Consider the following 20,298-nt stretch of genomic DNA (forward strand, 5'->3'; position numbering starts at 1 on the left):
CTGTATGTACAGAAAAACAGAATGTGTTAAATATTTTAATGATAAGTTAATTTGGAAAGTCACCTAACCATAGACTTCTCCTTTTGTAGCTTAATAAGCAAATATTTTTTTGTCACAACGTCACTTACTGTATCTTTGTGCATTGGATAGTAAGGCATGCACTTGATTTGAAATGTTTCTTCAAAATAAGACAGAAGTTATACATTTTTATAATCCAATAAAAAATGTGAATACATTTATTACATGAGCATTTTACTCAGTAATCTAGGTCTGAATTGTTTGTTACACTACACATTATCACAGCTTAAATCAGGCTGAAATACAGAACAATAAACTTTGAGAAGATAACCTATTCCTTGAGAGCATCTCACACAACAAGCTCTTTAACCCGTTTGTGTCTTTGTTTAGATTTCCTCCTGGAAATGAGGGTTTCTACACCAGCCCTTAAATAATGAGATGTTAGCTATGATCACAATTGATGTTTGCATTTAGTTTCAGTCATTGACCCAATGTGGAAGTGCATGTTTAGTAGGAAAAATGGAGACAGGGACCTCAACAATTGATTTTTTGTAAACTGATGATTAGTTGATTTTTATTAGACATAATTAGTATGTGGTACAAATATAATCATACATTTATTTAATTTGTTTTAAACATTACTGTGTTTCTTAATTTGTTCAGTTGAAATATTTGTTAATTCCACGACTAGTGGCATATGTTCTACTTGTTTGAACAAATTAATCAATTCATCTTGCAACAAAATTCCTTTCTTTCTAAGAAAGACAACAACTTCAAACTCAGGGCTAGAAAAACATCTAAAGTGGCTTGGTTTCTTGAATAGAGAGAGTCAAATTTAGCAGCAAGAAATATTAAAATATATACAACATTTGATTAATCCGTCTCTGGCAATTGTGAAACAGTCAAGAGCTATTACAGTAAATATTTATTCTTGTAATTGATATCTATCTTTCTGTCAACCTTTGCATTTTGGAGAGAATGCACAAGATCAGCACAAAATCAAAACTATCATGCATTAAACAATCAAACTGATTAACTGTCACATACATCCAATCCTAAAAATGTTCATTTAGATTTTATGAATATCATATGAATGAAACAAAAATCACAGAAAAGTATTTGCTTCAACTGTAAGATGTGACAGAACTCACCAGTGTAACTGTTAATGGGTGCCTTTTCAACAGTCTGGGAGCATGTGATTTTGCTGTCAATCCCAGTTTGTTTTTGGACCCATGTAGAATAATGTCCTGCCTCTCCATACAGTTTACTCCAGCTAGAAAAAGGAAAAGTAAAGACATAATCAACTCACAAAAGTATCTAGATTGCATGCATCAAAAATATTTTGTGACAGAAGGACCTATTAAACTATTGTTAAAACTATAGGTTACTATTGAAGTGTCTCAAAAGAATCTACAAACAATGGGTAATGCCTAGCTAGTTCCAACATTTCCAGCTTCAGAGCAAAGCGATGTTTGCTGGGAGGTAGGGGGTCAGTGATCAAAGCAATCATAAGGTTTACCTTGGTTTAAATTAGTTAAGCTCTGGGTAAATTATTCTGTGTCAATCGACAGCCCAGAAAGATGCCATATAAGATCAGAGCAAGACAGGATAGAGGGAAGAACAGACCACGAGAGAAAGTGAAGACAGTGGAGACTTAAAGTGCAAGCCAGACGAGAGGTCCTTGTTCGAGATAATCCAAAAAGATTCAATTGGAGCTAAGCATTTGAACCTTGCTAAGAAAGCTTGCTGTTCTGTAGTTTTTAAGTAACCTGGATTTCCTCAGTGAAAAATCCCTTGGTTAAAAATGCCCTCTCCCACCTTAGTGGGTGCATTTTAGAATAGGAGGATGGGTTCCCATTTATTTTGTGGTCCTTGTAGGCAGCAAGAGTTGAATACTTGGTAAGAGTTGGGGGGGGCGGGGGTTTCTGGGTGGTTAGGAATCTGGGGTGCCTCGTCTGTAAGCTTGTACTGCAAAAAAGGAAACTTGTGTGTTGTGTGTTTAAGTTTTATGTACCGCACGTATTGTAGTGTGTTTATTGTCACTGTTTTTTAAAATGTGTTTAAGAATGTGTGCCTGAATTATTGTTCTTTTCACCAAAGATGGACCTGAGAACAAAGAACTCATGTGCCTCTAACTAGACCAAATATACCAATATACACGTACATGTATGCTCTCGTTATATTCTTGAAAATATCATTTACAAGATGGGGGGTATGACCATTTATTTTACTTATTGTTTTATCAACTGGGTCATTTCCTGATTTTCTCCATTTTTGTAACACTATTCATATGTCCAGTACTGTGATGTGGTGTGAATTATTTTTTTATGCTGTTCTTAATAGGGATGGTAATTGGTATTCATTTTTTGGCTGTGGGTCCGATTTCTTTTTGTGTTATTAATGGGGCTTTAGTAAGGGCCTTTTTTTGGAGAGCATGAGAACAGCAACAAATATTCTGGAAGGAATGTCACTGGTGTGCTTTTAATCAAATTTTGCTAATGTGTTACAATTTCAGAATACTTATTTGTAAAAACAATGTTATATGCATTCTTGCATAAAGAATGCTTTGTTTCTTTGATTAATTATTTTATTAAGGAATCTGTTTTGAAAAATTTAAATCAATAGAGCAAACAATGAATTGCACGAACGGATGTGGCATGACAAGATTCCACCTTCATGTACTTTAAGTCTGCAATCTGCAAATACTGGAAAAAAGCTGTTAGCATTCTTAAGATAAAACAAAATAACTGAATGTTATATCAAACAATCTGTGTACACTGAGGCAATGGTCCCTATAAATTGAAGTCACATAATTAAAATGACCTACCTTGGCCATTCTGCAGTTCCACAATGATAAACAACATGCTTAATGTATCTAATTATGTTATCAATGTGGGATGCATCCCCATCAGAGAATTCAGTCTCCTACAGTTTTAATCAGTCATTACTGAACAGGCTACTGTAATCCATTTTGAGGTCTTTCACTCAGGCATCTCCACACTCTCTGACTCTGTCAACCCAGTGACCTGTGGTTGGTCTACTGAATGACTGAGGAGATGGATCATTGCAAAGTTTGAGGAGACTATAGATTTGATTTTGTGATGTACACTATTTCTTCATGGTGTAAATGGACCTTAAAGGTGTGCATTCAAACTGAATTATTACCATGCATCTGTTAATTCATAAAAGATAGTTATTAATGGGATACAAAAGATAGCTCTTTAGCTAGAGAAAACAAATATACATGGTTTTTATGTACATCACTGTCTTTGGCAAACAACATTTGGATATAGTATGTATGTATAAAAATGTCAAAACTGCTTTAAATATTTAAATAAATTGTATCAGAGCAGTTGACTATATTGACTGAAAACTTCATTTTTCCATGAGACTGCTTTTTTCAGAATTCTAAAATATTTTGTTATGCTCTGCAACATCAACTATTTGTGTCGTGGGCCCCTGTGGACAGGAAACGGGACTGGAGCCTGGGCTCCAGTGGGCTTGATTACCAACATGAAGCATGACAGGAGAAGGAACTGTGATGTAAGCTTTATGCTCCCTTTTCTTGTGAATTGCTATTACTGTTTCACTGTGTGTTCCAGACACTGATTCTCTGCAGGCTTATGTGCTGTGTTTAGAGCCCTGTCACCTGCCCATGCTTCCTGGGTATGCATAGACTATAGGGATAGACTGGGATATTCTGTTCAGGGACAACATTTGTTTTCCTTTTCCGTTGCGTCCTACACTGGCAGTGCTGTGAGCTGCATGAAGTTTCCTTTAAAGGGCAAAGGACACTTATGGGCACCTTGCAGAATTCCTATGTTTATACTCAAGTTTGTTTTTTTTAAATGTCAGCCACATAAAAAATGAGACCAAAACTGATTTCTAAAAATGTCCGGTGTATTAATTTAAATATAAAAATCAACACATTTCTTATTAAAAACTTCATCACAATATGTGTCTTAACTGGATAAGAGATGAAACCCTAATTCTTGCAGGACATTTATTCTCACAATAAACAAAACAACAAGCAATGAAAACACTAAACAAAAATCGAAATAAGAACATGAACCTTGAACAGTCCTTGACAGGGGAGCCTAATGAAGGTACTGAAAAACTCTTCAAGGCCTGAAGTTCCTTCCGATTGTCTTCTGTATCATTTCAGTGAACTCTCAGCAGCTTGTGAGTGACACCCAGTGGCTCTTTGACACAGAGCTACAGTATAACTGCCTCAGCAGCTGAGCCTTGAGTTCAGGTTCCATCTGCTCACAGGGTGCTTTACTTGGCCTTATTGATTGACTAGGGAGTGACATACAATGCCATCACTTAGAGTGTATTTTTTTCTTTTTGTGAAAAAAAGAAAAGTAAAAAATCAATATCTTCTTGGGTTGGGAAGGGACCTCTGTATTGATCTGATGAAGAATCTCTGGACCAGAGCCTGAGAGAAAAAGAGCTTTGTCGAGTGAAATCCAATGCTTTTAGAGTTCATTTAAAGATGACCCCAAATGAAATCTTCAAGCCCTAATGTCTTGTACACTCAGATTGTTTATAAATACTGCTGCAAATTCATGCTCTTGAACATCCTTCTGAGGTTTCTGTGGCCCTGCAGTTCTCTGCTCTAAATTTTTAATGGGATCTTTGGATTAGGGCCTTTTTATCATTATTGAGATGTCAGCTTTTATTAACCTTTGGACAATAAAATCAATAGAAAGCAGGATACTTTTAAAAAGGGCATCATTTTAGAAGAAAGAAGGTCATTATTAAATTCTTTCTTTGGTCAATATGGGGCAGAAGCAACAGGAATTGAAATGGTATCCTGTTTGTCACCATGTAAGAGGTTCTAAAAATAACCTCACCTCACCATATACAATGCATGTTGATATGTGCTAAATTGTTAAATAAATTTATAAAAGGCTTTGAATCACAAAACAAAAGTTATACAAATAATTCTTATTAATTTCAGAAATGCTAATTGCTAATTGGCAAAAATCAAATGGTAAGTTACACACAACACCTTTTTTCCCAACCATTTTTCAACATTCATACTGGTTTTCTGTTAATTATTACATTCTCAGTGTATGAGTATGCAAAAATTAACATGTGAACTAGAATGGATGAACCTATCATAGCAACAAGTTCTTCATTTTGCAAGACCGATGTGAAAATTGTCATACAATTCTTAGGAAGTTAAATCCCTTCTCAAGATCCTGTTCCATTTAAGTGCAAACCAAAATGAAAATGAAATATTAAGCATGCTATATTACAATATTTGTAGTGTGTTTTTCTATTAAATAATAAATAAATGATTTATTATTTACTGTATATATTACATTTATAGTTAAAATATTGGGAAAGCAGTTGACAGTTGGTCTGGAGCTCATGCTATAGTCAACATATTTCCTAGATGTGCAGGAAACTGCCTGCAATCACATTATAGCTTTAAGATATCAAATACCCAGTTTAACATCACAAAAGTAGTTATAAAATTTAAATAATAAATTGTGCGGTTATTTTTGTCATTTAGCAGAGGAATCAGTCTTACAAAGTCTCTGAAGATGCTTTTTTAGGATATTTGGGATCACTGTCATATTGAACAAATCATTTTCCAGACCTTGATAGAATTGATTTGTATTGTAGTACAGTACCTGCTTGTGTTCTTCCTTGGAAGTATGGTTTGTCTTCTAATTGTTCTGATCGGAAACATTCTTCATATGATCTCAGAACAATCCACTGTCTTATGCCTGGCTGTTGCTAGTCAGCTGTGAATTTTACTTATTGTTTGACTTACAGTATACTGTATCTATTTGGTAAAAACTGTAACTTTAAATGTTTTTGATTGAGGTTTTTCTGCATAGCACAAATTTTACACAGTGTAGAATAGCAATATTAAAAAATATCTGCAGCTTTTAATTAACATGTAGGCTTCTTATCTTAGTGTTGTATTGTCACACTTTCCTTCAAGGTAGATTTCCCTCTTTGATTTGAATTGGATTGGCTGTTTTCAAGCTTAGTATCTGCAAGTAGCAACCATTTTACATTTAATTATTTCTCTCAGACATATTTAATAGTAGCATTTTACTTAAAGTACTGGATAAGAATTACAAATATCAGCATAAGGATTACATCTACCCATTGTCTGCTTTATCCATTATACAGTAGGTCATTTATCTATCTCACCAAGCAACAGGATACACTCAGGAAGGGACACCAGTCCATAGCAGGGCACATACAATTAAACCAGTATAGCTTTGGACTGTGGGAGGAAACTAGAACACCCTGGAGGTATATGGATGCAAGGAGCCACAGTGCAGTTCAGTGAAGGGCTGAGATTGAGATTTAATACTGTATGTGCCAAAAATGACCATTTCTGGAGAATACGCATAGTGCATTCCCCGCCATGTCCCAGAATTCCAGGAGTGTTAGAGAAGGTTTTACAGGTCCAGCCATGGTCACCCCATTTTATTACCATTGATGAGTGACCATAACCAACGTAACGGAATCATAGAAAATACTTTCACTTATGGCTTAGTGGCTATTCCTGATAATGTTATCCCAGGCTTTCAATTATTTCTGAGATGTCATACACAAAAGCAGATGTCTGTTAAAAATGCACTCAGGTCAGGAGTAATGACCCCAGGCCGGAGCCAGATTTCTTCAGTGGAAGCCCATGCGAATATGTGGAGAGCATACAAAGACAACACTCCTGGAATTGAACCTAGGGCCAATTGCAGGGCCAAAGCACTGAAATGCAGCAATGCTATTGACTGCACCACCTTGCTGCCCATGATTGTATTCATATATGAAAACAAAACACATTCGTGTTTTGAATGTGACAGTTTGTACTTTACCTGCAAAGGGTGATGTTCCCAACTTCAGTCATGATCCTGAAAGTCAAGATGAATCGCGTACGGATGGCTACTGAGGCATTGCCAGGCTGAAGTCCACTGGAGGGTCGAATCACGACCAAAGGCTGGTACAGGCACTAAAAATAATTTAGAATTCTTAGAGGACCTGGGATTATCTTCAGTTTTAAATCAACTTTAATCCCAGTCCCTGTTTTCGGTTGCCATCTTATTTTTTTTACCACTGCTTACAAGCCATTTTTCTGTGCCAATAATAATACTGCATCACTTGCATTATGGCATGCAACCCCATGAAATGAATTATAGTCAACTCCCTATGAAGGTGTGAGGACACCACTCATACAGTATATCTCAGAGGGCAATTGGAAAAGTACACAATGTTATACAGACATAACTTTAAAAAAATAGAGTTAATACTACCACAGTTTTTAATTTTCATGAATTCTGCAGTGGATAAAGTTGAATTCTAAAAAGTATGGGATAGTGCAAAATCATTTACAGTACCTCCTTCCAATGATTCCATTTCTCATTTCAACTTCCCATTTTGGTTAATTACACACAGATACAATGAAGTGAATATTTTTGCTCAAACTGAACACTTTTATGAGTGAAAGAAGTATAATATCAGTGCAAACTGCAAAGGAAAATCAAAAACTAAAATATGTTAATTGCACATGTATTCGTCCCTCTGAATCAATACATGGTAGAAGCACCTTTGGCAGCAATTACAGCTACAAGTCTTTTTGGATACATCTCCACCAACCTTGCACCCTGGCATGGTGCAGTTTTCTGTAAGGAATTCAAGTGTTGAGGTATGAGGATCCTATACAGATGATGGAGAATGTAGATACTGAAACAGGTGTCCAATCCAAAACGTTAGGCGAGTTTGTAGTCAGTATCACAGGAAATATCACAAGAGGGTTTCTAACAAAATGTGAGGTAGGAGCTCTCTAGGAGTGGAATCAATACCAAGCAGCGAGAGGTGAGTTATGATAGTTTAAATAGAGCTGCATGCCGCACGGTAGAGCGTGTGCTGATGGATGAACACGTGCGACGGCGCTGGTTATTATTAACCCGCTGCTGGTACTGGTTAGCTCTCTTGTGGGTAGATCTCTGCTGGCTGGCGGTCATGACATTTTCACCCATTCTTCTTTGCAAACTTGCTCAAGCCCTGTCAAATTTGTAGAGGACAGTTGATCTGTCCACATATTTTCTATTGAATTCACTATTGGATTCAGGACTTTGAGCCACTCAGGGACTCATTTTCTTCTCTAGCGGAGCTAAAGTATAGTATGTGTCACTGCTCTTCTGAAGGGTGAATCTTCCCTCACGGTTTTAAGCCTTTAGCTGGCTGGAACAAATATTCCTCTAAGACTTGCCTGTACTTTTCTCCATCTACTCTGCTCTCAGTCTTAACAAGCTTCCCAGTCTCTAATGATGAGAAGCAGCTCCATAAAATAATGCATTCCAGCCATTGAAAATCTACAGCAAAGATGCTGTCTGCCTTGTGGTTGCATCTCTTACTAGTTTCCTATTTGCTTAGCTGCTTAGTTTTGGGGAACAGCCTGATCTATGCAATGCCTGGGTAATACTTGGTTCTTAATGATTAACTTCACTGTGTTCAGTGTCACTTGCTGTAAAGCAGTATCTTTCTCCTGATCAGTGCCTTTCTACAGCTTCTTCCCTGAAAGCTCCTTGACTGAATATTTGTGTGAAATTCATTACCTGACAGGGGGACCTCACTCTGGCATATTTATTCTGGAATTTTGTGAGACATCATTATTGCACACAGACACCTTTCAATTTTGAACTAATTTAAGTTTGTCATGGCAAAGGTGTTACATTTGCTGACATACAGTATAACTTCTTTCCCCCATAAACATGCTCAGTTTGAACATTCAAGGTCTGGTGAAAAATTAAAAAAATGTAAATAATGATTATACTGCATATTCATCATTTGTAATTTAACAAAATATGAAATCTCTGGAAGAGTAGAACACTTGTGCAAGACACTGAATGTGATTATCACATACATTTAAAATATTTGTCTATAGTGCAATTGCAATTGTGGTTAATCTTAAATAACCCAGGATCAAGAATAACGGTCATCTATCAATCAGGAACAAAGATCTCTCTCTCTTCAACGTTGACAGTATAATCCTAGATTATTGGTCTAATTTCTATCATTGGTTGACATGTATCAAAATTCTCCAGGAACCAGTTGTTATTGTTGCTTTTGGATCAGAAAGTGTTTGTGAGGAAGGAGGCTCAGCTGTTCTTGGCCTTTAGTTCACAAAGATAAAGAAGATAAAACATCCTTCTTGAAAAGAGAAAGCAATTAGGAAACATTAGTGCTTTCCATCAACTTTGAACATCACTGCAGCCTGGCCTAATGGGGTTGTTTAATCAGCAATTAGTGTTAACAGTAAACAGATTTGCTTGAAAGAATCCTGCTACTGCCACGCTTGCTAGAAAAGCAGAAAAATCTTTAATAGCATTGTTAGATATTATAAATTTAATGTCTGTCTGAGAATGAGGCATTGTAAGAATGATTTGAGCAAATTGCTTTTCTGTTTTATTTCTGGCATGTTTATGCATTGATAAATTGTCTGTTTAATGTTAAAAACCCAGTACACAAGAAAGTTAGATTTTCTTAACATTTTGAAGTTGTGTTCCAGGTGGTTTATAAATATGAACATCTCTGCAGGACAAACACTGCCTTCAGTCACTGACTTCAGTCTTCTTTACCTCCTAGTGATTTACAAGTGGATTGAGTTCACCAGTCCACTACAGAGAGCTGGAGCTTGTGTTTTTGTTACATTATCATGTACCAAAACACAAAAATAGAGGAAGATGCTTATTTCATAACAACAGTTATAAGCAAATGCAATAGTAATAGGTGATGTTTTAAAGGGGAATTGCAGTCCAAATTTCTCAGACCAGTTAATACATTTTGACAACAAAATAAATTAATTGACAGTATAGAAACATTTTACAAATTTCCAATTTCCAATGTGAAAGTACTGTATGGTCACCATTGTTGTCTCAAAACCCCATGTCTTGCCATGGGAGAGAGCGAGATTTGGGGCAAATTTTTATGTGAAGCAGCCCTTTCTGCTCACTTGTTGTTGCTGTAGTGACTAATGTAATGTGATGTATGAGCAAATACTGTAAGTACAGGTTGTGCAGCAGATATTTCACTGCAGAAATGTTCCGATGTGATTTGCATGTACAGTTAACAAGTAAGTAGTATTTGTCAGCAAAACCTTCTTGAAGTGGAGAGCAATATTTCTATTACATTAAAGGAGATTTATTCACAGGCCTAAACTACTTGTTTACAATGTAATAGGGCCTTTTCACATCACCTAAATTTTTGTTGTCTTGTTCTGAATCACAGACAATGGTGGCAATATGGCACTGCGCATACCTGGAACTTTTGTCTATTTTGTGATGCAAATTGGAGATTTTACAAGTTACTGTGTACATTTTACTTTTAATGTGGTTTAAAATGATTCATCAATGATGATTATTTGCAACTCCAAATTATAGAGTAGTGTTGCTATTCCCCTGTAAAAGAAGAAATAACCTCCTATTCCTCTCATTTTGTATAAAATCATCATCTCAAGACACAAAGTACTACATTAAGATTCACAAGCTCATTATTTGCCCTATCTTGACAATGCTTCTTAAAAAATAAGACCACATAGGATGCAATTATTTTCTCTGTAGATGCTAGTTGGGATCTGACTATGCATCGTTGTCTTGGCTGACCAAAGCTTGAACGTTTAATTTCATTATATGCTTCATAATTTACCAGAAAGTACAGAGATTAACCAGGAGAGGTTTGGAGCAAAGTCTCATGGAATCATTTAACCTCATGGAATCATTTAACCTAGAAAATCCCTTATTTAAGTGGTGGAAAGGTTAAAGTGTGGAGAAAGAAAGGAATTGTGTTTGCTACCAAAAATACCATCATATCTCTAAATCATGGTTAAAGACATGGTTTAAACATTTAATTGATCATGGAACAGATGATGGCAGCAGCAGAATATATTCTGAAATTACAGATATTGTCTGCCTATCTAGGACAAAATGCTTCTTCTACGCCTCAAAGGGATAGCACCAAAACAGACTTTTTTACTCAGGAATTAGCTGAAAATGAAAGTACTCCCAAAATTCATATGCTTTTAATCTAGTATGATCAAATATATGGATGGAATTACCTAAAAATAAAACATATATTTTGTTGCCTTTATCATTCTTATTAATCTCATGACCCCAAATACAAACTGATTTACTGTAAAGCACAAATACTGATTGTTGACTGCTGTCCCACTACTATTGGAGGGCTCTGTATGCCCGTTTCAACATCATGTAATAGAGAGAAGAGTATTTGTAATGAAACTGGAAGCACATCACAGGAAAGAGAGCCCCCTGTTGTGTTTATTTGGTATTGCAATACCAATTGTGCCACTTACCTTGTAGCAGTAATCAGAGACATAGAAAACAATGATGCTTCTTGGCAATTTATTGTGAACAGTCAGCAAAGCCTCATCCATTTTTAAATTGGAATCTGAAAATAAAAGAAAAGTAATTTATGAGTAAAATTACAGTAAACAGTGGTACATTAACAAATTCAGTAGTAAAAAACTAAATGCATGCTTGTGTTAATAAAACCTCACACCCTCAGTTAAAATATTGTGAGTTTGCAGGATACTCCTAGATATTTATACTAACTAAACTAGAGTTTTTTTTTTCATAGTGAAAACACAGCCAGCTAAATTTACTTCTGAATTACATACAGTAGGACTAAGGTTGTGTTAAGGTCAAATTAGACACTGAAATGGCCTAAACAAAAATAATTTAAATCCTGAATAAGGAGCAAATCAACAAAAAAGGAACAAGTAATAGGTTTATTCCGTTCTGAAAAGAGAAGAAAGAGAACACAACATTTCGGACGTGGAGCCTTCTTCAGGTGTGAAACGTTGTGTTTTCTTTCTTCTCTTTTCAGCATGGAATAAACCATTACTTTACAATTACAATTACTTGTTCTTATATAATTAGACACCTGTGATTCATGCTTATATTCAGCATAGTGAAAAGCAATGAAAATGTTTGAAGTAATCAAAAATTATTTGAGGTTTCATAGTTGTCCTTAAAACAATGTAGAACTATTTATGAAAGAAACCTTTTGGATAAAGCCTCACAGGAAGCATCTATTTGAGCTGGAATGTGCACAATATGAAGGAATACGAGGGAATTTGTCTCATTTCCTCACTGAACCCATAAGCTTCCCAAATTCAGAAGTTTATTTAAAAATAACATGCTAATTGTTTGCATCAGGGTTTCTGTGGTATACAATATAGTGTGAATTATCTTTACTGAAGAATATCATAAAATAAATGAATTTCAAATACTCTTAGAGGTAAGGACAACAGCTACTGTACATACAGTATGTTATTTAATGTAGAATTCATCTCACAGGCTGCACAATATTTCACAAAATGGATCAGATTAATAAAATCAGATTCATGTGACAAATTTTGTTAAATGCATAAAATACTTATGATATAACTATGAATTGTAATTGTACAATGTAATTATTACATAATAATTTAATTGAACTCAATGGATTAACTAAAAATGAAGATTTTAAAAGGAAGTTCTGAATACATTTGGAGGACTGCCTGTAAACAATTCAGTCTTATAATATAATTTGAATTGCACTTCTGGAAAACAGCTCTGAAACAGAAAGCCCTGTTCTTCAAAACTGCATATTCTTACCTTCGGATGATATTATTTCAGCTAATACAGCTGTGGAAATGATAAATAAAACAAATAAAAAGGTCTGTGTCACTCTGGACTCCATGGTAGTCAGGATTTTCTCCACTTACAAGCCCCTGGACCAAAGGTCAAAGACCCAGGTAAAGTCCTTAGCGATTAGGTTTATTAAAGTCACTTTACAATTTCCTAGAATTAAAGTGACAGTTAAAAATATCCATTCTTTTACTGGCTTGTTTCTCAAATGATGCATACACCCTTAAATACGTAACCTTATCTCTAAATCTCTAAACTACTACTTCAGAAAAAGCTTCTGAAAGATTTATTCACATCTATCACAAAAATAATATCGTCTTCTGACTGAGGCCTTTAGATCCTGAAAAGATTATTCTCTATTTAATAACCAACATATTTAACAAAGTATGAAACAAGTGGATACATTACTAAACAGATAAAAGGATAATTACAATTATAATGTCCTTTTCTCTTGTTTTTCACTTTGCTTTTTATCTGAGCATGTTTCGGGCTTGTTGCTAACGAGAACAGAAGTGAAAGATGGTTCTTATTGTATAAAAGACATTATGCTGTAATAAAAACACCAGCTCCAGTTAGACTGACTCATAAAATAAAATAAAAATAATCTGAATCTTGTATATTGGCAAATTGATTTTGAGCTAACTCCTAGAAGCAGCATTTTACAGCTAAAACAAAGGGAGTAGCATGTTAAAAAGGGAGCTCTAGTGGCTATTCTGTTTACATTTTTTAGTACCAGTAAGTTTAGTAATAAGATGTCAGGGTAGATAAAGCTCTTATTCATGCTGTGCTGTGTCCTTTTTTAGTTGTCAGTTCTTTTGATATTTTTGTTGAACAACATATATGAAATATTTGATTTCTATATTTTAAGCTTTTTAATGCAGCACCTCATTTTCTTCCACAACAATTGGATTTATACTGATCAACATATTTGTATTCTCTCGAATTGACTACTGCAATGCTCTGCTCCCTGGGGTATCTAAATCTACTCTGAACAAGCTGCAGTATGTCCAAAATTCAGCAGCCAGAATCCTGACCAGATCTAGTGCAAGTGTTCACATTACTCCTATCCTGGAGTCCTTGCACTGGCTTCCGGTCAAATTCCGCGTAGACTTTAAAATCCTCATGCTCACCTACAAGGCTTTACATGGCTTGGCACCTCAATACCTGTCTGAACTTTTATCGCCCTACTCCCCACCTCGCAACCTCCGCTCTTCAAATTCTGCCCTCCTTACTGTCCCCCAAGCCCGTCTACATTGTATGGGCGACAGGGCCTTCTCCTGCTATGCCCCCAAGCTCTGGAACTCCTTGCCCAAGGATATTAGAGAGTCACCTTCTCTAAACTCCTTCAAATCCAGACTCAAAACCCTCCTTTTCAGAAAAGCCTTTACTTAACTGGTTCCATTCTTCACCCCTCTGCTCTTCTTAATACCATCTTCCACGGTCTCCTCTATTGTTATTGTTGTATTGTTGTAATTATAATTGTGTCCTGTCTTGTGAAATTTTCTTATTTATTGTTGTAGTCTTCTTATTTATTGTTATTGTCATCCTGTAAAGCGCTTTGAGAAGCCACCTTTAAAGGCGCTATATAAAATAAAGTTTATTATTATTATTATTATTATTATTATTATTATTATTACAATGAAAATCCAAAACACTTTTGCTGTTTCCCTCACTGTATAATTTTTTGGTGTGTTTTATAGGTGAAAATGAGAACGACAACATTACAACATTTTAGCAATAGAGCCAGAGAAAATAAAATGACCTCTCCCTGATTTTACAAGGTGAATTATATTGAGTGGCAGGGAGTCTTTTCTATTCCAGTGAAAAGGCGAGCTGATGTCATTAAAAATGGCAATACTAGCAGCGAATGTGTGAGCAGAGATGCATTGATCTCTCCCACTTGAAGAGGGCCTCATGTAATAGAGTCAGGACTGCTTTTCAGTTATATCCAAATGGCCTGCAGGGCATTCCTCTCTCAGCATTCACTTTCAGTCAGGCTTCAGCGTAGACATCTATATTGGTCCTTGTTATCAATGCCAGATGCTCTTTTTCAGGGGGAGTTTAATTCACTTCAGCTGACTTGCAGCTGAGGCCAGCACAAGGTCCAGAGATTTATCTGAAGATATCTTTACCGCTAACTATGGTAGGAGCATGGCTCTTCATTTTCTATTAATGTTTTTAAAGATCAGATTACCGCAGGAAGGCGACTAATGATTAATGTTAAGTAACACTATCTGGGGGGAGGGAAGTAATTAGACAATAGATGAGATAAAGTATCCGGTAATACCTGGAAGTGTTCCTGACCAAATCAATTAAAATAACTGGGAAATCGTTAAAAATACAGACAGAAACGACCTTCTTTTATATGTCAGTGTGTCCGTTTACTTAGGTGCTAAAAACTCTTACTACCAGCGTGACTCCTAAGAGCAAATCTTTAGGTTTAGGTTCCACGTAAATATTAGTAAACAACTTTAGCATTTTGAAGACAAATATTTTTTGCACAGGTTTTTTCAAATGGTTTACGGCTCGTGTTCAGGTAGCCTGTCATAAATTCCTAATCAATGTAAACTCGCAATCTGTAACCATAAAGCTGGAGTATTCGCAAAAGAATGAAACCTGTTTTATCCATCCATGAAGCATACACAAACCACCAAAACCGATATACCATTAGAATAATTAGCAGTATTTACTCGTCGTGCATCACATAATGGTGACTCATTAGAATATTTTTTGTGATACTGAGCTGACATGGCATCTCAAGTCTGAATTGTTGCTCTCTAGAATGTAGGGCTCTTGTTTATTTGTAGCCCATAATTGTCACTAGTGGAGGTGACTGCCTAGTTGTTGCTATGCCACCTGTTTGATGTCAGATCTCTGCATCTGCAATGCTCACTGGAAAAAATAGTATCGCTCTTAATTTCCTGAACAGGTTTGCTTCTTTTGTGCAGGGTCAAATGTGCAAGGACATACATTTGTTTCCAGTTTTTAAATTTAGGGAATTATATAAAAATAAATGGTTTTTGGTTCAAATATTCATAAAGGTAATAATGAGATCAAAATGATTTCTTTTAAATCAATTTAATTTTGAGTCAGAGATTTTATAAGCAATATAAAAAGCTATTCAGATCTTATCTTTTTAATAAGTTTTCTCCAAAAAATCACTTGTGTTAAGAAGCATTGTATTTACTTCACCAAACCAGTGCCTCTTAAAGTATGATAATTATACCTTAATTTTTGTATATCGAGTTATGTGATAATACATTCAATCATTTGGTGCATTTTGTAATTTTCTCTTATTGTGTTATTGTCTACAAACCTAGTGTAATTTTCAGGTTTCAGCTACTGTATGTTGCACACGTTTTTTTAATAGGCATTGTGTAGTCCACAGGATGTTAATGAGAACCTAAAGGGAAGAGGCCAGCTCTATTGAAAGCAGGAATGCTTCATGCTGTTTCCCAGATTGTGTTGAACAGCCAATTGAAAAGCTCAGTGACAGCACTCCCCCTTTTCAGATACTATATGTGTAACACTGTTCTAAAGAGAAAAACACAGGCAAATTCTAAGGTTTTTTTTGTGTTAAAAAGCATGACGTTGCAAGTTACTTAGGATTTTTTTTCCAACCATTCAGTTAAGCTAGCTAATGGCTTTATAAACCAACAAAACTTTCTTCAAGGTTTTTAGTTATGACAGTGTCCATTGCAAACATTTTATCTAGGTATTACTGTATGTCTACGTTTATTTTTACTGACTTTACATTACAATTACAAATTTACTTTTTTACTAGTGAATAATAGGCACTGAAAATACATTAGGGACCTTGAGAATTCATCTATTGACTTCTCTTCAATTTTGTAAAGTGCAAATTATTATCCTTATACCAACCAGGCCTGTATAGAAGGTTGTGATTTGTTACGGTAAACTAAAATGTAGTTGTTCTTCCCAATATGACTGGACTCACTCTGCAGTTTATATGAGCACAAAGCCAAAATCCTTTCTTTGCAACAAGGGGGAGGACTACACAGATCATGCTTGGTACTGAAATGGAAAGTTGAAAACTCAGGGTTCTCAAAGGAAGACTAGCATAAAATCCCAAACCCTTGTTTAACTACCAGGAATCCCCCCGTTTCACTTTTAAGAACTTTCTTTATGGTGATTTTGGAATCTTGATTGCTTTTAAATATACTGCCAGTGTTTTGCGTGAGATGAGGTGCTTACATGGTCTCTTTGTTTGTCCATCAGGCAGGGAAAGCGCAGAGACTGACCCAGGAGGAGAGGGAGCAGGTTCTTCCACACCTGAGGAGTGCCCAGTGGATTGAGGTTGTGGGCCGGGATGCTATCTACAAGGAATTCCTCTTTAAAGATTTCAATCAGGTAGCCAAGGACAGAAATACATTTCATGAACTTGGTTTCCAAAAAATACTACAAAAATAAACAAGGACATTTAGAAGCTCCCACACAAAAAGTAAAGGAAAAAAAGGGAGCTAGTCTAATAAGCTTTTAAGATGAATACAGAATATTAGACAGAGCTTTTACACTAATGGAATGTACTCTAGTTATGTGTCTTTCTATAAGAATTTCTAAGAACAATATAAATACTGATATGTGATCAATTACACCTATTTTACCATCAAAACATGTCTGAATACTGGAAATAATTTGTGAATCATCATCAAGAAACTGTAACAGCTCAGCCACACAGAGCAATGAATATGTGACTAAAATGTATTCCAATTAATTTACAAATACTGTATTAAATACAAAAAATATAAGAACACTAAGCATAGGCTAAAAACGCCAGTTTTTCAAAGCACTGTTTCAAAGTGTTTTCAGAGTACTGACACACTCATTTACTACACAACAGTTACTACTGTTTCAGAAATGAATAATCTAAATTTCTTAGATCATAGAATTTGACTGATACACAAACAAAAAATGTACAATAAATTCCTAAGATGCACTTTTAGCTAAAGCCATCAGGTTTTGGATTTACATACGGTACAGAAATGATGGTTCACGTAACACTCACATTCTCATTAGTAACTGATGCTGTTGAAAAGAGATCAGTTGAAAAGCTTACGGAAAGAGATTGCTATCTAAGAAAAAGGAATCTCAAATAAGTTGTTTCCAGTATGATATTACCTTTGTTGTTTCACACAGGCTTTTGGCTTCATGTCCAGGGTGGCACTGCAAGCTGAGAAGATGGACCACCATCCTGAATGGTTTAATGTTTATAACAAGGTACAGGATGTGTCCCGTGGACTAGTTGATATTTTGCAATGTTCCTCAAGCTCAGCCGTTTAAAAATCATTCTTTAAAAATTGTCCAATTAACCGTTTTGAACAAAGTTGAAAGCAGAACTGGGGTGGCATTGTGGACAGTTGTTAGCATAGCTGCCTCGCAGTGCTGGGGGCCCTGGGTTCAATTAAAGACCTGGTATGCCACTGTATATGCATGGAGTTTGTATGTTCTTGCCCTGTTTGAGTGGGTTTCTCCTGGGTGCTCTGGTTTTCTCCCCCAGGCCAAAGACATGCAGGTAGGCTAATTGGTTTCCAACCTTGCCACCGGCCATTGCTTGCCAAGATCGGCTCCAGTTCCCAGAGGACCCTGAATTGGATGAAGTGATTAGAAGATGGATGGACAGAAAGCTTAACTATGTAATAAGAGCTTACACAAAATCCTGGTGCAATAACAGTCAGCAAATACAGAGCAGTTTTTTCTTGACCTTAAGGTTTCATTGTTCCTCATAGTAGTCCAGAACTCAGCTGCTAAACATATGGCTTTCTCATGACATGTCTGTATTCCCTCAGGTCCAAGTCACTCTGAGCACACATGAATGTGGAGGGATTTCACAGAGAGATGTCACACTGGCCAGTTTCATCGATCAAGCAGCTGCTCTTTAACCTTCCTGGATATCAGACTTCTAAAAGAACTTAAGACAGGCAGCAGCCCAGTAATGGATGTTGCATTGACTGTAAATTCCAGATTGAGAGTCGCGATAGCCCAAGTGATCAAAAATTTTTGTTGTTCAGTTCAGAGAACAGTCTTACAAGATTATGTCAAACTGCCAAACACGTCAAAGACAATTACTGTCAAGGTATTACAATGCAAATATATTTAGATTAACATCAGAATTTTCAAACGTAATAGATTCAGTCTGTGGTAAACAGCATCATATTATTCATTATATCTTTTTCAGTACAAACAGCACTGTTCACATTTGCCTGTGAAAGTACAGCAGTTTTCTGTGAGAGATTCTCTTGCCCTGTCTGCATAGTTTGTAATTAAAAAAGTGTTTTAAATACGTTCTGAAAACATATTTCAAAACCAATTCTGTAACACTACAAGACATCACCTAGTGCATGGAACGTAAAAAAACATCAGTGAAGTATGTAGAAAACCATTGTGATATAAAGAAAAGTGAAGGATATAAACTACCTTAGCACAGACACACGGTTAGTCCCAGTAAACTGTTCTGGCCATTAACTGAACTCAAAACCTTTTGATCACCAGTATATATGTACCAAAGTACATCATGGAAGACTTACAAAAGTGCATCCACATTAATGTTTCCAAGCCTGTTTATCATGTGTGCTTTAATGAAACATCTGTGACTTTGTGTTAGATCGTGGATTGAGGATTCTGAATAGTGAAAATATAAGCTGCCCATTACTTAAGATATACACATATGATCCATTGGAGAGAGGACAGTTTTGTATGGAAGATACCATTCTAAAGTTGTTGCACTCTGATACTCGGGAGTGTTTCCAAGATAATTTGATGTATCTCATTTCAGAATTATGTTTTCTTATCACATGAATTTAGGAAGAGCTACTGCTTCTTAACATACATTCCACTAAAATAAGTAAGGTATTTAATTTTTCTGACAACAGGGGAAGAAAATTTATGTTGAATATGTTAATCAGAAGATGAAGACAATGTAAGTTTTTATCTTTGAAGAGTGAACACTGTGTCAAGAAACATGATCTTTTTTATTTTCTGTAAAAATCAATAATAGCTGTTGTTCATATAAGCTTCTTTTAATGTGACTACTTAAAAGGCCTGTATCAGCATACCACATCCAGTACTGCAAGAAAAAAATACCAGTTAAGTGGCATTCTTTGAAGCATTTAATGAGGCAAGCAGTAATCTTTTTTCTTTTGGATTTATTACTTCATCAAGTTGCAAAATTATTGAACCTTGAAAACATGCATACACATGAATGTTCAATGTCTGATGTTCCAATATATATTTCCCGATGTTTTGTAATAGAAGTGTTTCATAATGATGTGATTTCAGATGTTGGAAATTTGCCAGTGTGCCTTATTCTGAATAAATGTTTGAAATGACTAAAAGCACCTTTATTAAGATTATGTGAATACTGAATCTGCATTATCACTTTATTTACATATTATGTAATTGTGTATTGGCCTACAACTGACTAAGTAGGATTTGTTGTTCAAAAGTAAAAATACAACTTACTTGCTTATATTTATAAGGTAATTTTTTTTCTTGTAAAACGTGGATTGATGCGAGTACTGTACCTGTTCCAATGTTTTCTGCCAGAGGCAGTACATATATTGTTTTCTTTATATAACGTCAA

The 20,298-nt window shown here is 35.6% G+C and overlaps 2 protein-coding genes across 2 annotated transcripts in view; one reads left to right on the top strand and one right to left on the bottom strand.

Annotated features, from left to right (window-relative positions):
* The window catches only part of LOC102697613 (heparan-alpha-glucosaminide N-acetyltransferase), a 108,298-nt gene extending 96,858 nt beyond the window's left edge, over nt 1-11,440 (bottom strand). The window contains exons 1-4 of the mRNA XM_069187835.1: nt 11,360-11,440; nt 6,867-7,000; nt 1,837-1,986; nt 1,170-1,291 (exon numbers count right to left, since the gene is read on the bottom strand). Of these exons, the coding sequence (XP_069043936.1) occupies nt 1,170-1,291; nt 1,837-1,986; nt 6,867-7,000; nt 11,360-11,440 (487 nt within the window). The remainder of the gene's footprint in view (nt 1-1,169; nt 1,292-1,836; nt 1,987-6,866; nt 7,001-11,359) is intronic.
* Nucleotides 11,441-14,682: 3,242 nt separating this feature from the next.
* pcbd1 (pterin-4 alpha-carbinolamine dehydratase/dimerization cofactor of hepatocyte nuclear factor 1 alpha) lies at nt 14,683-20,050 on the top strand. The gene is made up of 4 exons (XM_015347521.2): nt 14,683-14,841; nt 16,938-17,069; nt 17,856-17,936; nt 18,506-20,050. The coding sequence occupies exons 1-4, from the start codon at nt 14,839-14,841 to the stop codon at nt 18,596-18,598; spliced, it is 309 nt and encodes a 102-aa protein (XP_015203007.1). The 5' UTR covers nt 14,683-14,838; the 3' UTR covers nt 18,599-20,050.
* The last annotated feature ends 248 nt before the right edge of the window (nt 20,051-20,298 follow it).

Source organism: Lepisosteus oculatus, chromosome 4, assembly GCF_040954835.1.
Source record: "Lepisosteus oculatus isolate fLepOcu1 chromosome 4, fLepOcu1.hap2, whole genome shotgun sequence".
Taxonomy (NCBI): domain Eukaryota; kingdom Metazoa; phylum Chordata; class Actinopteri; order Semionotiformes; family Lepisosteidae; genus Lepisosteus; species Lepisosteus oculatus.

Coding starts and splice junctions, on each gene's coding strand:
- pcbd1 (XM_015347521.2), top strand. Junction 17,070..17,855: donor TCTTTAAAGATTTCAATCAG/GTAGCCAAGGAC, acceptor TGTTTCACACAG/GCTTTTGGCTTCATGTCCAG. Junction 17,937..18,505: donor GGTTTAATGTTTATAACAAG/GTACAGGATGTG, acceptor GTATTCCCTCAG/GTCCAAGTCACTCTGAGCAC.